This window comes from Chiloscyllium plagiosum, unplaced genomic scaffold, assembly GCF_037043375.1.
Source record: "Chiloscyllium plagiosum isolate Xiang-an unplaced genomic scaffold, Cpla_swu_hap1 HiC_scaffold_43, whole genome shotgun sequence".
In the NCBI taxonomy this organism is placed as follows: Eukaryota; Metazoa; Chordata; class Chondrichthyes; order Orectolobiformes; family Hemiscylliidae; genus Chiloscyllium; species Chiloscyllium plagiosum.
The window spans coordinates 7322586-7335413 of NW_028270181.1; the positions used below are offsets into that span (position 1 = coordinate 7322586).

The 12828-nt window shown below is 42.9% G+C and overlaps 1 protein-coding gene across 1 annotated transcript in view; it reads left to right on the top strand.

Annotated features, from left to right (window-relative positions):
- Positions 1-12828, top strand: part of cdh23 (cadherin-related 23) — a 261541-nt gene that overhangs the window by 185122 nt on the left and 63591 nt on the right. The window contains exons 14-18 of the mRNA XM_087982495.1: positions 3007-3140; positions 5090-5299; positions 6058-6165; positions 10917-11019; positions 12462-12587. Coding sequence (XP_087838621.1) covers positions 3007-3140; positions 5090-5299; positions 6058-6165; positions 10917-11019; positions 12462-12587 — 681 coding nt within the window. The remainder of the gene's footprint in view (positions 1-3006; positions 3141-5089; positions 5300-6057; positions 6166-10916; positions 11020-12461; positions 12588-12828) is intronic.

The window sequence follows — 12828 nt, forward strand, 5'->3', positions numbered from 1 at the left end:
CAGCTATGATTCCAGGATTTTGAAAATGTGCAAACATTACATTGTGTTCAGTTTAAATAGATTATGAGTCAGTGACTGCTGCTAGTTTGGAGCAACGTATCAGAAAAAGACTTGCTCCTTCAGTGGACCAGCATAGACTCAATGGAGTGAATGGCCTTGTTCCATGCTATAATCATTCGATGATAGTATTATTTGTAAAGCGTCTTTCACAGCCAAAGGAAATCTCAGAATAATTAACATCCAATGATGTACTTTTGAAGTGTGGTCAGTATTCTCATTTGGAAGCAGTCAACTTGTGCTCAGCAAGTTCCTGCAAAGAGAGATGTTGATTGAGGGATAAATACTAGCCAGAGCATAAAAGGTGATAGCCTTCTTTAAAGTGGAACATCTTATATCCATCCACGTGAGAAGGCAGTTGGGAACTCAGTTCAACATCTTGTCAGAGAGAGACAGAACCTCCAACTGCACAGCACTGAGCTGGGAGTACCAGACTAGATTTCATTGCTCTGGTGGAGACTTGAACCAGTAACTTTCTGACTCTGAGGTGTGGGTGCTGCTCCCTGAACCTTTGGCTGACAGAGTGCATCATAAGGTTTGCAAATGTCTTAGTCCTCTGCAGCTACTCAAGTTAACTGAGCACAGTTGGTCAAAACAGGAAAAACTCAGGCCTATTAAAGACAGGAAATGCTGTTCCTAATGAACAAAGTGATCCTTAAAGCAATAGTCAAAAAATCCACACATGGCAATTTAGAAAAGCATATGCTTTAAAAAAAATCTGTCTAAAATCATAGCGTCATAGAGATGTACAGCATGGAAACAGACCCTTCGGTCCAACCCGTCCACGCCGACCAGATATCCCAACCCGATCTAGTCCCATCTGCCAGCACCCGGCCCATATCCCTCCAAACCCTTCCTATTCATATACCCATCCGGATGCCTTTTAAATGCTGTAGTTGTACCAGCCTCCACCACTTCCTCTGGCAGCTCATTCCATACATCACCACACTCTGCGTAAAAAAGTTGCCCCTTAGGTCCCTTTTATATCTTTCCCCTCTCACCCTAAAACTATGCCCTCCAGTTCTAGACTCGCCCACCCCAGGGAAAAGACTTTGTCTATTTATCCTATCCATGCCCCTCATAATTTTGTAAACCTTTATAAAGTCACCCCTCAGCCTCCAACGCTCCAGGGAAAACAGCCCCAGCCTGTTCAGCCTCTCCCTACAGCTCAAATCCTCCAACCCTGGCAACATCCTTGTAACTCTTTTCTGAACCCTTCCAAGTTTCACAACATCCTTTTGATAGGGAGGAGACCAGAATTGCACACAATATTACAAAAGTGTCCTAACCAATGTCCTGTACAGCTGCAACATGACCTCCCAACTCCTATACTTAGTTCTCTGACCAATAAGGGAAAGTATAGCAAATGCCTTCTTCACTATCCTATCTACCTGCAACTCCATTTTCAAGGAGCTATGAACCTGCACCCCAAGGTCTCTTTGTTCAGCAACACTCCCCAGGACCTTACCATTAAGTGTATAAGTCCTGCTAAGATTTGCTTTCCCAAAATGCAGCACCTCGCATTTATCTAAACTAAACTCCATCTACCACTCCTTAGCCCATTGGCCTATCTGATCAAGATCCTGTTGTAATCTGAGGTCCATTCACTTCTTCACTGTCCACTACACACTCCAATTTTGGTGTCATCTTCAAACTTACTAACTATACCTCTTATGCTCACATCCAAATCATTTATATAAATGATAAAAGGTAGTGGTCCTAGCACCGATCCTTGTGGCGCAGGTCACTGGTCACAGGCCTCCAGTCTGAAAAAAAAACCCTCCAAAACCACCCTCTGTCTTCTACCTACAAGTCAGTTCTGTATCCAAATGGCTAGTTCTCCCTGTATTCCATGAGATCTGACATTGCTAACTAGTCTCCAGTGGAGAAACTTGTCAAATGCCTTACTGAAGTCCATATAGATCACATCTATTGCTCTGCCCTCATCAATCCTCTTTGTTACTTGTTCAAAAAACTCAATCAAGTTTGTGAGACATGATTTCCCACGCACAAAGCCATGTTGACTATCCCTAATCAGTCCTTGCCTTTCCAAATACATGTACATCCTGTCCCTCAGGATTCCCTCCAACAACTTGCCCACCACTGAGGTCAGGCTCACCGGTCTATAGTTCCCTGGCTTTTTCTTATCACCCTTCTTAAACAGTGGCACCACGTTAGCCAACCTCCAGTCTTCTGGCACCTCACCTGTGACTATCGATGATACAAATATCTCAGGGAGAAAATGGGGATTGCAGATGCTGAAGATCGAAGTTGAGGTGTGTGCTTCTTGAAATGCACAGCCGGTCAGGCAGCATCTGGGGAGCTCACTCCTGACATGGGCTTATGTATGAAGCACCCATTCTCCTGCTCCTCAGATGCTGCCTGACGGACTGTGCTTTTCCAGCACCACACTCTTGGACTATAAATATCTCAGCATGGGTTGCTAATAGGAAAAATATTCACAGTCCCACAAAGGACATTCATATCCTAATTACTATCATTTAGATTTCACACACAGCACAACTGCAATAGGGTCAAAACTCTGAAGATCCCTCCTTTAATGGCATTGTGGGTCTACCTACAGCATATGGACTCTGTCCATTCAAGAAGGCAGCTCACCACCACCTTCTTAAGGGCAACTGGGAATGGGCAATAAAATACTGGCCCAGTCAGTGACACCCACATTCTGTGAATGAATAAAACAAACTCAAGATGGGAGGGTTGGTAAACATGGTATGCAAAGATTATATCATTTACAACATGGTAGAAAACAGAGGATAAAGGAATGGAAACATTAGCAAAGGAGAAGAATATGTTCTGGTGCGTGTAACTACTGGCTAATCGTTCCCAGTGGCATGTTCTAGCCAAGGGGTGTTACAGGTTCTGCAGATAGTGCCTTCAGAATGGGCCTGAACTTCCAATCAACGTTCCCTTTCTCTTGATTCTCAGATGAGTTCATTATTTCTCCAGTGGAAGGGGAGCTCCGTGTGCGAAGAGGCGCTGAGTTGGATCGAGAAAGCATTGCATTTTATAACCTAACCGTTATGGGCAAAGACAGAGGCACACCAGCACTGAGCAGTACGGTCAGTCCTTAACTTATTCATACCCCCTGTTTTATATTAGCACAGCATGTATTCCTATCATCAAGCTTCACATATTGCCCAGTTACTTTTGGACAGTAATCTTTAGCAGGCAATTTGTGGGCGGCACAGTGGCACAGTGGTTAGCACTGCTGCCTCACAACGCCAGAGACCCGGGTTCAATTCCCGACTCAGGCGACTGACTGTGTGGAGTTTGCACGTTCTCCCCGTGTCTGCGTGGGTTTCCTCCGGGTGCTCCGGTTTCCTCCCACAGTCCAAAGATGTGCAGGTCAGGTGAATTGGCCATGCTAAATTGCCCATTGTGTTAGGTAAAGGGGTAAATGTAGGGAAATGGGTGGGTTGCGCTTCGGCGGGTCGGTGTGGACTTGTTGGGCCGAAGGGCCTGTTTCCACACTGTAAGTAATCTAATCTTACCCTGTCTGCAAGGATAGGCACCTTGATACACTTGCCTCATTTCTCCCATTATCTCCATCCATGAAACAACCATCTGTATTTCTTTCTCAACTTGTAACTCTCTCTCATTCCTTTGTTCCTTCTTTTCTCTTCTTATTTCTTTACTCTTTCCTTCCCTCCCTCTCTCCTTTCTTTCCTTCAGTTATTCTCACACAAGGCTGGCACGGACTATAGTTTCAGCCTTGAGGATTATGATTTGTGTCAGATGGGACCCCCTGCTCAAAGTGGTGGTACTTTTGAAGTGCAGTCAATATTCTCAATTGGAACCAGTTGTGCTGAGTAAGCTCCTGCAAAGAGCAGTGTTGGTTGAGGGATACATGTTTCTCGGGCACCGAGGAGATCTCCTCTGTCCTTCTGTAAAATGAAGAGTCTTACATCCATTCATGATGTGTGAAGTGGACAAAGTCAGAAGTCACACAACACTAGACTGTAGTCCGAACAGCTTTATTTAAAATCACAAGCTTTTGAAGCACTGCTCCTTCATCAGCTCACTTCTGAAAGCTTGTGATTTTAAATAAACCTGTTGGGCTATAACTTGGTGTCGTGGTACCTCTGACTTTACATGAGAAGAGCGGGAGCTCAGTTCAACATCTTGTCAGAGAGAGAGAGACAAAAGCTTGGCTGAAGCATTCTGCAATTGCTCAGCAGGCCTTGCCTTTGACCACCACCAGTAAACTCACCAGCCAAGAGTTTGAGAAAACACATTCAGATTTAGAACATTAAGTTTCTGTTCCCTATCTGCTGATTTTCTTGAGGAATTCAGCTGAAGACTCTCAGCCACCAACTGCAGCAAATTGAATTCCAATTCAACATCATCGACTCCAATAACTCCCCAATCCACCCATTAAAATGTGCGACCCAATTAGACGTCAGGCTTTATGGTCAGGCCTGATTTTCATTCACAAATTCCTGAACCTACACGTCGTGCTCTACCTTGAGCCCTGTTTTGTCGTGGAAAAGCAGCAGATATCTGACTTTGAAGAGGTTTACTTCTTGGGAAAAGATTGATCAAATCTGGTCGTAAGGACCACTCCTGCCCCATCTCTCTGGTGTGACTCATTTGGATTACAACATCCTATTCCAGAACTGGGAATTTATTAGAATTCAGTCAGTTTATGTGAGGGATCTGGGATTGTTCTCCTTTGAGCAGGGAAACTTCAGAGTCGATATAATGCAAGAATGTTCACGTAAAGAAGATTTCCTCATACTTATTGAACAGAGGACACCAGTTTTTCAGGTCACTACCTTCACAGTTTTTCCGTATTGAGTTGTTACAATCTGGAACACACTGTTTGAAAATGTGCTGGAAGCGAAACTTTCCAAAGGTAGACACTAGAAGTGGAGACATTTGCTGGGCTATGGGGGAAAGAGCAGGGTGAGTGAGCCTGATCGCAGAGCTCTTCAAAGAACTGACAGGGACGTGACAGGCTGAATGCACTGCTCCATGCTGTAAAATCCTCTGATTCTATTGTGTGCAGGTACTGGTGGGCATTCGTGTCCTGGATGTAAACGACAATGATCCTGTGCTCCAGAACATTCCACGGAACTGCACCATCAGTGAAAACACAGCCGTGTCCACAAGCATTACTAGGATTTTGGCCACTGACATTGACAGTGGGCACAATGCACTCCTGACCTTTAGTATCACTGCAGGAAACTTTGAAAATGCCTTCTTCATCAATGAAACAGTTAAGTAATCGATTAGCTTAAGTACGTGGATGTGACATGGTTAATATAAAGGTTGAAACAAACATGAGCAACCAAGTCTCGTTTACACAGTAGCTCTTGTGTTCACTAATCTACATTGTTTCCTGGTATACCAGATTAAATCTTATCTTCATGTTCCGAATCAAACCTCCTCCCTATTTCTGTAACCAGCATCACCCCTACAATCTCCAAAACCTAATTGTTATTTTAGAACACAATTACCTAAGTTACAAATCTATGAAAATTCATTCCCTAAAATCATCTCCCCACTCTTTCTCTGCATCTGTCCTCGAAGAAATGAATAAAAGTCCATTCTTCAATGGATATTTTAAGAGCAGCACAATATGATACAATCAGGATGAGTGTAAATGATTTTGGGAAAGGGAAATAATGTTTTGATGAACAAGAAACAGAGAGTGATTGTCATCAACATCATCCTCATTATCATGGCAGACCCTCCCAGATGAGAATGACTCTCTGCCACTCTCAGGATGAGTCTGTGAAAGCGAACAGTTTGAATATTTTTGATGGAGTTTAGGAGATTCTTGTTAAGTAAGGGCACTGAAAGTTGGCAGGTCTTGTGGAGTTGAGGTCACAACTATGTCAGTCATGATTGAAAGACCGAACAGGTTTGAGAATCTGAGTGACCTACCCCTGCTCCTTCTTCACATCTTCCTGCACGGGGATCCAAAGTGATTGTGATTCCTTTCTCATGTTAATGTCACCTTTTTCTTTACAGATTGGAGTCATCTATATCAACAGACCATTGGATAGAGAGCAGACTGCTGAATACCAACTCACCATCACAGTCAAAGACAACCCAGAAAACCCGAGACATGCTCGAAGAGTAATTATTTTCAGCCCTATCAAATGCAGTGTTGCCAAACCTAACTACATCATCGGCTTTAGCATTTAGAGATACATTGAATGTGTGATTAAAGTTTCATTGTAATGCGCATACTTATTAATCATATGCAAATGAAATCATAAGATTGTGTGTTGAGGGTCTTTTGCTGCAGTGGTAGAGTCCCTACGTCTAGTTCAGCAAATCTGAGTTCAAGTCCCACCTCAGAGTAGTGATCACCATGAAGGTAGGTCATGAAGGTGGATGGGGCTTGAATCCTACCGTGGCAGATAGTGGAATTTGAATTCAATAAACATCTGGAATTAAGAGTCTAATAATGATCATGCACTCATTGTCAGTTGTCAGAAAAAGCCATCTTGGGGGAAGGAAACTGCCATCCTTACCTGGTCTGGCCTACATGTGACTCCAGACCCACAGCAATGTGGTTGACTCTTAACTGTCCTCTGGGTGATTAGGGGTGGGCAATAAATTCTGATCTAGCCAGCGATATGCTCATCCCAAAAGTAAATATCTTTTAAAATTATATGTCCAAACAGTTGATTAAGTTATATAAAAAATGATAGGTGCGTGAGTTTAGATGTAACTGATAAATAGGTGTCAACCACATGAGCTCTCAAGCAAATTCCACCATTTAATAAATTCAGGTCTGACCCTAAACCTCAACTCTACTTCCTTGTCTCATCATACCTCCCATTCCTCGATTCACTGAAGACTCCAAATATATGTCAGTTATTCTGCAACTTAGCATCTCTCTGGGGGACAGAAATCAAAGGATTGCAATGTTCTGAGTGAAGAAATTTCTCTAAGTCGTCTAGGTCTTGGATGGCTGTCTCTTTAACCTAGTTTACCCTGTACATTCTGATTAATAAATGTTACTATGTCTGCCACATTTTAGAAAAACCATTTGAAAATTATCTCACATCTCTGCTCATTCCAACGACTTTACATTGGACAAACAGGCAGAAAACTAGCCACCAGGATACATGAACGTCAACTAGCCATAAAACAACATGACCTTCTCTCAATAGTATCCTTCGACTGGGACAACACATCCATCCTAGGACAAGCTAAACAGAGGCACGCACGAGAATTCCTAGAAGCATGGCATTCCAACCGGAACTCTATCAACAAACACATCGACTTGGACCCCATTTACCAACCCCTGTGAAAAAGAACAGAAAATGACATCACCACAGGAAATGACATCACCAACCCAAGGAAACCCAAACATATAAATAGAAAGCAGGAAACACCAGCAGTGCTTTGTCTGGATGTTACCGAGTATGGTGATGAAACATCTGAAAAAAAATGAACCTTCCAGCTCAGCGAGCAAACCTACATCCAGAATCTCAACCTGAGCTACAAATCTTCTCAAAACTCTGCAAAGGCTAAACGTCTACCAGATTCTGTTTTGGAAGCTATTTCTTCATCTGTTCAATTATCCTTTGAGGCAGTAGATTCCAGCTCATTCCTTTCAATAAAAAAGTGCCTGTTTGGCTATTACCTTAACATTTCAGACAGCACGGGCTCACAGGATTAGCACCAGGGATTAGAAAATGCAATTACAAGGAGGCCGCTGCACAAGTGTGGGCTGTATTTGCTGGAACAGAGAATATGAATCTAATTGATTCAATTTCAGAAGCTTTAAAGGTTAAAGAGGGAAAGGTTATTTCACTTTGCAGTGAATCAGTTAACAAAGGTGCATAAACAACTGACAATGAGTGCATGATCATTATTAGACTCTTAATTCCAGATGTTTATTGAATTCAAATTCCACTATCTGCCACGGTAGGATTCAAGCCCCATCCACCTTCATGACCTACCTTCATGGTGATCACTACTCTGAGGTGGGACTTGAACTCAGATTTGCTGAACTAGACGTAGGGACTCTACCACTGCAGCAAAAGACCCTCAACACACAATCTTATGATTTCATTTGCATATGATTAATAAATATGCGCATTACAATGAAACTTTAATCACACATTCAATGTATCTCTAAATGCTAAAGCCGATGATGTAGTTAGGTTTACAGAATCACAAAATGTTACAGCGCAGAAACATGCCATCATTGGGTCCATCATGTCTGCTGCAGCTCTTCAAATGAGTATCATTGCCCAGTACCAATGCCCTGCTTCCTCCCCACTGGTTCTATCCAAATAATCATCCAATCCCCTCTTGAATGCCTCAGTTTGAACCTGCGTCCACCAAAAGACAGGGTGAGGATAGAATAAAATATTTGACTCAGAACCTTATTAGAATTGATTGCTTGGTAAGGCTATTAAGGCTACAGAACCCAAAGATGATTCAGTGAAGAAGTGTACTGTCTTAATCTAATTGAGTGATAGAAGGTGCCTTAGGGTTGATGAGTGTGGTGCTGGAAAAGCACAGCAAGTCAGGCAGCATCAGAGGAGCAGGTGAGTCGATGTTTCAGGCATAAGCCCTCATCAGGAATGAGACTTGTGGCCCAAGAGGGTTGAGAGATAAGTGGGAGGGGGCGGGGGAAAGGTAGCTGGGAAACATCAGTTCTCCTGCTGCTCAGATGCTGTCTGACCTGCTGCACTTTTCCTGCACCACACTCATCAACTCTGATCTCCAGCATCTGCAGTCCTCACTTCCTCCTAACATGCCTTAGGGGTTGAATGGCCTGTACCTGTACACATGTTACTGCAATATAAAGGCATGTTAATCACACAGAAATATAGGAATAGGACTTGACCCTTCAGCCCGTCAAGCCACCTCCTCCATTCAATATGATCATAAAGTCATAACCATACAGCATGGAAACAGGCCCTTTGGTACAACTATTTGATGCCAAACATAATCTCAAACTAAACGAGTCCCACCTGCCTGCTCCTGACCCATGTCCCTCCAAACCTTTCCTCTTCATGTACATAGCTGAGTGTCTTTTTAACATTGCAACTGTGCCCACATCCACCACCTCTCAAGAAGTTCATTGCACATATGAACCATCCTCTATGTAAAAGAATTGCCCCCATGTCTTTTTTAAAATCCCTCTCCTCTCCAAATATGCCCCCCTGTCTTGGAATGCCCCACAGCTGATCCCATTTCTTAATGCTATATTCCGGCATTCTCCCCATGCCTTTGACACCTTCAGCTGATAGCTATCTATCTTTTTCTTTCTTAAATGATTTTTGAATTTCTATGATCTATGATAAATATATGCAATGACTTCTGCTGGGGGAGCATTCCCTACAGGTTCACAAGTGCCCAAGTGAAGAAACTTCTCCTCAGCTCAGTCCGAAATGGGCTAGCATGTATTCTGAGCTGATGACTCCCCCAACCAGAGGAAAGATCATCCCTGCATCCAGTCTGTCCAGAACCAGTCCGCATTCAATGGGATCCCCGTCTCACTCTTATAAACTCTTATGTTGAAAAAACTTCACTGGAAGGACGAGCATACGTAAATGATCCTGAGGCAGATAAATCCGATGTGGAACCAGCCCAGCTGTAATGAAGACATAATTTGGAGATGCCGGTGTTGGACTGGGGTGTACAAAGTTAAAAATCACACAACACCAGGTTATAGTTCAACAGGTTTAATTGGAAGCACACTAGCTTTCGGAGCGTTGCTCCTTCATCAGGGGAAGGAGCGGCGCTCTGAAAGCTGGTATAACGAAGACGCTCATCCTGGACTGAAATTTTCATGTTTCAGCAGTCAAGGCATTCTGATAAAAATACAAACCGCAAGATAAAAGTTGGATTTCTCTATGCAAGAGCTCTGTGAATGCTATGTCTTTGAATGATATTGCTTATGTACACAGAGAAGTGACCTATGTCATACATACAGACCCACTCTTTTCCATCAAACATTCTTGCAACTTTTTTGAATAATCCGGGAGCTTGGGTAACCTATCGGGCACTGTTGCTTTGTCTGTGGTAACAGCTTGGTCTAATCAGAATTGACTTACCAACCAATCAGCCTCCTTTTCTCTGGGAGTATAAATTGTTGTGATTTGCCGTTCTTGCATTTGTCCTGATGAATGCGAGATGAAACGCTTCTGCAACATTCAAAACGTAATTTGTTTTAATCAGGTGCCTGAATCCAAAGGTTGCATCGCTGTCTTGACCTCATTCCAGAGCAGTTGGTGTTTTGGGGATCATTTTAAGTGGCTGCTTTGAATTCACTTCTAAGTTTGAATTCGAACCCACTGCAGAATGGACCATCAGTGAGTCAGTGAAACACATGCTGAAAGGGTATGAGCAGATCATTAATGAGTATTTTTTCAGTGAATTGTTGACAATTTCAACTGCTCCCCTGTATCCTCCGAGCTTCAAATGTATTTCCAGCCAGTTCCTATACTCAGCTGTCCCTTTTGTGTAACTGTTAGAATGTGGGGGAAAGGTGTGATGGAGACAGAGGTCATCAGTGAGCTCAAGACCACCTGACCCAAAGGAAACATTGATGCATATTGACAACTCACAAACAAGTTTGTTTTGTATCATCCTACACACTTACTGCTCTTTGGAGATATTGGGGGTAGTGTTGGAACCGAATACAAAGAGCTCATCACGAGTGCTCTTTCTGTACTCATCAGCTCAAGTGAGGCTCGAACCCAGAGCTACTGGTCTTGAAGCGGGGACCTGGTGTGCGACAGAATCGCCACAATGATTGAGCAAATAGAATAGTATTTCCTTTCAATAAAATCTGAAGACATCGTTCCTTCCATTTTCAGGTAGATCAATTCACAATATTGTCTCTGTCTTACCAGGATTCTGGCTTACTGACCATCTCCATCTCAGATGAGAACGATAACAGACCCACCTTTACTCAGAGGTCGTATCGAGCTGAAATTCTCGAGAATCTGGAAGCAGGTAGGTGTGTCATTACAGGCCATGTATTTTGTGGGACAGAATCCTCAAAGCAAAAACCCTTCCCTGAACTGCTTCCAAAGAATTTACACCCTCCCTTAAATAAGGTGACTAACGCAGTGCACAGTGCTGCAGCGATGGCTTCAGTGATGCCCTTTAAAACTAAAGGATAACCTCCCGGCTGTTATATTCAATTCCCCTCACATTAAATGGTAGCATTCTATTAGCTTTCCTAATTACTTGCTGTACCTACACCCTAACCTTTTGCAATTCATGCACGAAAGCTTGCATTTCTGTAGGTCTTCCAAAGTGTTTTTGCAGCCAACGATGCATTTCTTGAAATGTTGTTACTGTTATAATGTGGGATTAAGGCTTTTTGGATTGAAAAAGGAGTTGAATGGCTGGATACGCGAGAACCTTGCTCCACTTTCTGGGAGACAATGAGTTAATGTCAGAGCTGGGCTATTCAGGGGAGAAACCTGAAAGGCTTATTCATGAAAAATAAGTGCCAAGATTTTGAAACAGTCTCCCACACGGTTCTTCATCAATTCCTGAAATCTGAGACCTGGCTAGGAATATGGAGACAATGGGAAGAGAGGGTGAAATTAGTGAAGACGGATACAGATCAGCCATAAACTCTCTGAATGGCAGGAATAACTTAAGGGATTGAATGGCCTCCTTCTGTTGCAATCATCCCAACTGCCAGCCACAGTGCCATATTTACCAATGAATTATTTGAAGGACTTGAATTATTTTCACATTTCACCTTTCACATTCTCAGGGAGCTCCCAAAACATTTTCCAGGCAAGAAAGTTCTTGCTCAAGTGTAGTTACATTTGTACACAGCAAGCACCCACAATAATGGTCAGGTGATTTTGGTAATGTTGATGAGGAGGTATTAGCTAGCACACTATGAAGCATATTGTACCATGGGATCTTGAGACTGGCTACACAGGACCTTAAATTAATATCACACCTGAAAATCAGAACTCCCAACAGTAATGTCGACAGGTATGCTGTATGAGTCTATGACAGATAGGAGGATTCCAGCAATCTCAAAATTCTTCGGAAGACCCAGGAGAGTACTGACCAATAGTAACTCCTGAACCATCATTTAAAAGAATAGGCTGTCCTTTAGCACTGCACTGGCTATGAGCATAGATACAGTATCCATGGGACTTGACCCCATATCCTTCTGACTCAGGCAGGAGTTCCAGCCACTGAGGCACAGCTAAACATGGAATCAGCATAGTTAGCTATTTTGTGAAAGGAACTCAACAGGATTGGGTATAATCAAACAGAGGCAAGCCTAAGTCACAAATTTCTACTGTACTTGCTCGTACTATGATCTTAAAAACTGGTTTTAAAGGTGTTACAGTAACTGTCAAAAGTTAATGTGCCATTGACCACAGTTCACACACTCTCCTTCATTGTTTAACTTCTAGGTACACAAATCACCATGCTAAATGGACCCATTTTAGCATTTGACAGTGATGAAGGACCTAATGCTGTGATCAGTTACCAATTACAAACTAACATAACCGAATTCTTCACAGTAGACCGGAACACTGGTAAGCTGTTGCCCCTCTGTTAAATACAGCACAAAAGGAAGGCTTTATTCAATAATGCTTAACACATCCTGCAGAGCTATGCTCTGGTATTTCACAGACAGTGAAATATTTGAAAGCCCCACTGACTGTTAAGTAGACTAACATTGCTGTCAATTTGCTTGCAAACAGCAGTGAGAGAAATGGCCAGGTCATCTCTTCTGGTAGCTATAGGAGCAGCCAGATGATTTGTGCCATGGAGTAA